The 2,048-nt window shown below is 51.1% G+C and overlaps 1 protein-coding gene across 1 annotated transcript; it reads right to left on the bottom strand.

Moving 5' to 3' along the window:
- Window positions 1–210: 210 nt before the first annotated feature.
- LOC104168089 (protein shisa-1-like) lies at window positions 211–1,748 on the bottom strand. Its single transcript, XM_009708584.1, has 2 exons — window positions 1,478–1,748; window positions 211–695 (listed from the first exon to the last, which is right to left on the bottom strand). The coding sequence occupies exons 1-2, from the start codon at window positions 1,746–1,748 to the stop codon at window positions 211–213; spliced, it is 756 nt and encodes a 251-aa protein (XP_009706886.1).
- Between the last annotated feature and the right edge of the window lie 300 nt (window positions 1,749–2,048).

Genomic DNA, 2,048 nt, shown 5'->3' on the forward strand with positions numbered 1-2,048 from the left:
CCTTTTTCAATAGCATTGAAATAATACAAGTTAAAAAAACCAAGAAGCTAAAATAAGTTCTAAAACGTCATTTTCAGAGCTGTAAAAAGCCAAAATTGATGCACTTCCTACTAGTGTCAAATATCTGAAAGTCCTTGTTTCAGTCCCAAAGAACTTTTTATAATAGTGAAGTAGCCTCCAGTTCAGGCTGTACACTGATGTGTCATCTTCTCAGACATGAACTCCTGAGTACATCATTTGGTCACCCTGTGTTACCCCACGAGGGGATGCGTTAGCACTGTGTCCGTAAATTGTTCTTTTAAGGAAAGATGCTGGAGCCATTATTGCGGTATGATCAGTTGGTATTCTGTGGTTAGCACGTGAAGGGTGCAAGAGTTGCCCACTGGTAGGTGGAGGACTTAAGAGGCGAGCATCTTCAGCCACCCCAACAAAAGGAAGGGCTGGAGCTAGAGTCATGCAGATGTTGCTGGTCTGAGGCCCACTACTCAGCGAGCTTCTGGTGGCAGAACTGGAACTGGAGAGGCGAGAAGGAAGATCAGATTCTAGTAGCCAGGTCTGACCAGGTGCAAGTCCGCTTTGCTGCCCCTCATCCTGGGATTTTAAGCATTTGCAGCAGCAAATTCCAACACAGGCACCACCGACAACAAATGCCACAAATACAGACCCAACAAGAAGGAACGGCAGGTACACGGGCACTGAAAATGTAAGAGTGACATTAGCCAAGCATTCACTCATGGGGTATTCTAGACTATATTCTGCTTTTCATTCCTTATGACATGCATGCACTAGGGAGCAGGCCAGCGTAGTTTTACTCTCAACTCTTCTCTTGCGGCAGCAAGCAGATTAGAAACTGGCATTTGCTATGTCAGGCTCATTTGAAAAAGCCTAAAGGCCAGAGGGTCGGACCAGTCAGTCCTATAGCATCTGCCATCAATATCCATGCAAGAGCTGTTCCAGTACTCAGTGTCACAGCTACTGTTCACTTGTGCGTGATTAAGTAGAAATTCAGACTGGTAACTGAGTTTTACAGTTAGTACCCAAACTGCTGTTGAGTTGCCTATGGAGTCTGGGTTTGAGGGCTGCAAGCATTTTTACAAGCCAGAACTTACTTAGAGGCATCCGCATGAATTAACAGGTTAGCAACACACATGTTCCGCCAGGGATACAGAGATCAGAGGTGTCACCAGATTACTTTGTTAGTAGCTCAGAGGCTTTTCTAAGAGTAGGACCGACAGAAAAATCTTTGGAATGAAACCCCAAGTTATTCCCTCTTCCTGAGTGGCTGTGGCCCATGCAGCCACCGAAATAAGCACTGTGCCAGGGCTCCACACCTTTCTGCTCCAATGGTGACAGCTTGGAGCTCTGAAGGGCAGAGAAACTGAGGAAGGATCTGGCTGATGCCACCAAGGGAAGGCTGCAAAGAAGGAGGCACATCCGATACTCTCCCCAACATCTGCCAGAGGCACGGGAAGCTTACCTGGCACTGGAGGCCTGGGGCTGGGCTGCTGATGGTCGCCAGGGCACCGGCCCTGATCCAGGCGGGCCTCTCTGGATGAGCAGCAGTAGCGCAAGGTGCAGGTCCCACAGCACAGAGTGGCCTCCGGGCCATCGTAGCGCTCGGGGCCCTGGAAGCCGCGGTGCCAGCGCTGCCAGCTGCCCACCCAGCCGTGGCAGTACTCCCCGGCCTGCCCGGGGGTCCGTCGCAGGGCCAGCAGCAGCACTAGGGCACCCAGAACCCCCCTTGCCATGCTGGGTCACGCAGGATGTCTCGCCTTTAGCCACTTGGCCCACACCGCCCTTTTTTTTGTCCCCCTCCCTTCTTTTTTTAAAGGCAGGGCACCCACCACCCCAGGCAGCTGCGGAGTGTGCGCCCAGACCACCGGCTGCCCACCAAGGCACTGCCTAAGCTCCTGTTTCAGGAGGTTTTATCTCTTGGCCTGTGACCTGCCTCTAATCCCCTCTCTTTACAACAACAAAGAAGGACCCACTAATTGAAAACCATTTGCAGCTACTCCAGCTCCACCTTCCTCATTTCTGTCCTTCATTCC

This window comes from Cariama cristata, unplaced genomic scaffold, assembly GCF_000690535.1.
Source record: "Cariama cristata isolate BGI_N322 unplaced genomic scaffold, ASM69053v1 scaffold13320, whole genome shotgun sequence".
Taxonomy (NCBI): Eukaryota; Metazoa; Chordata; class Aves; order Cariamiformes; family Cariamidae; genus Cariama; species Cariama cristata.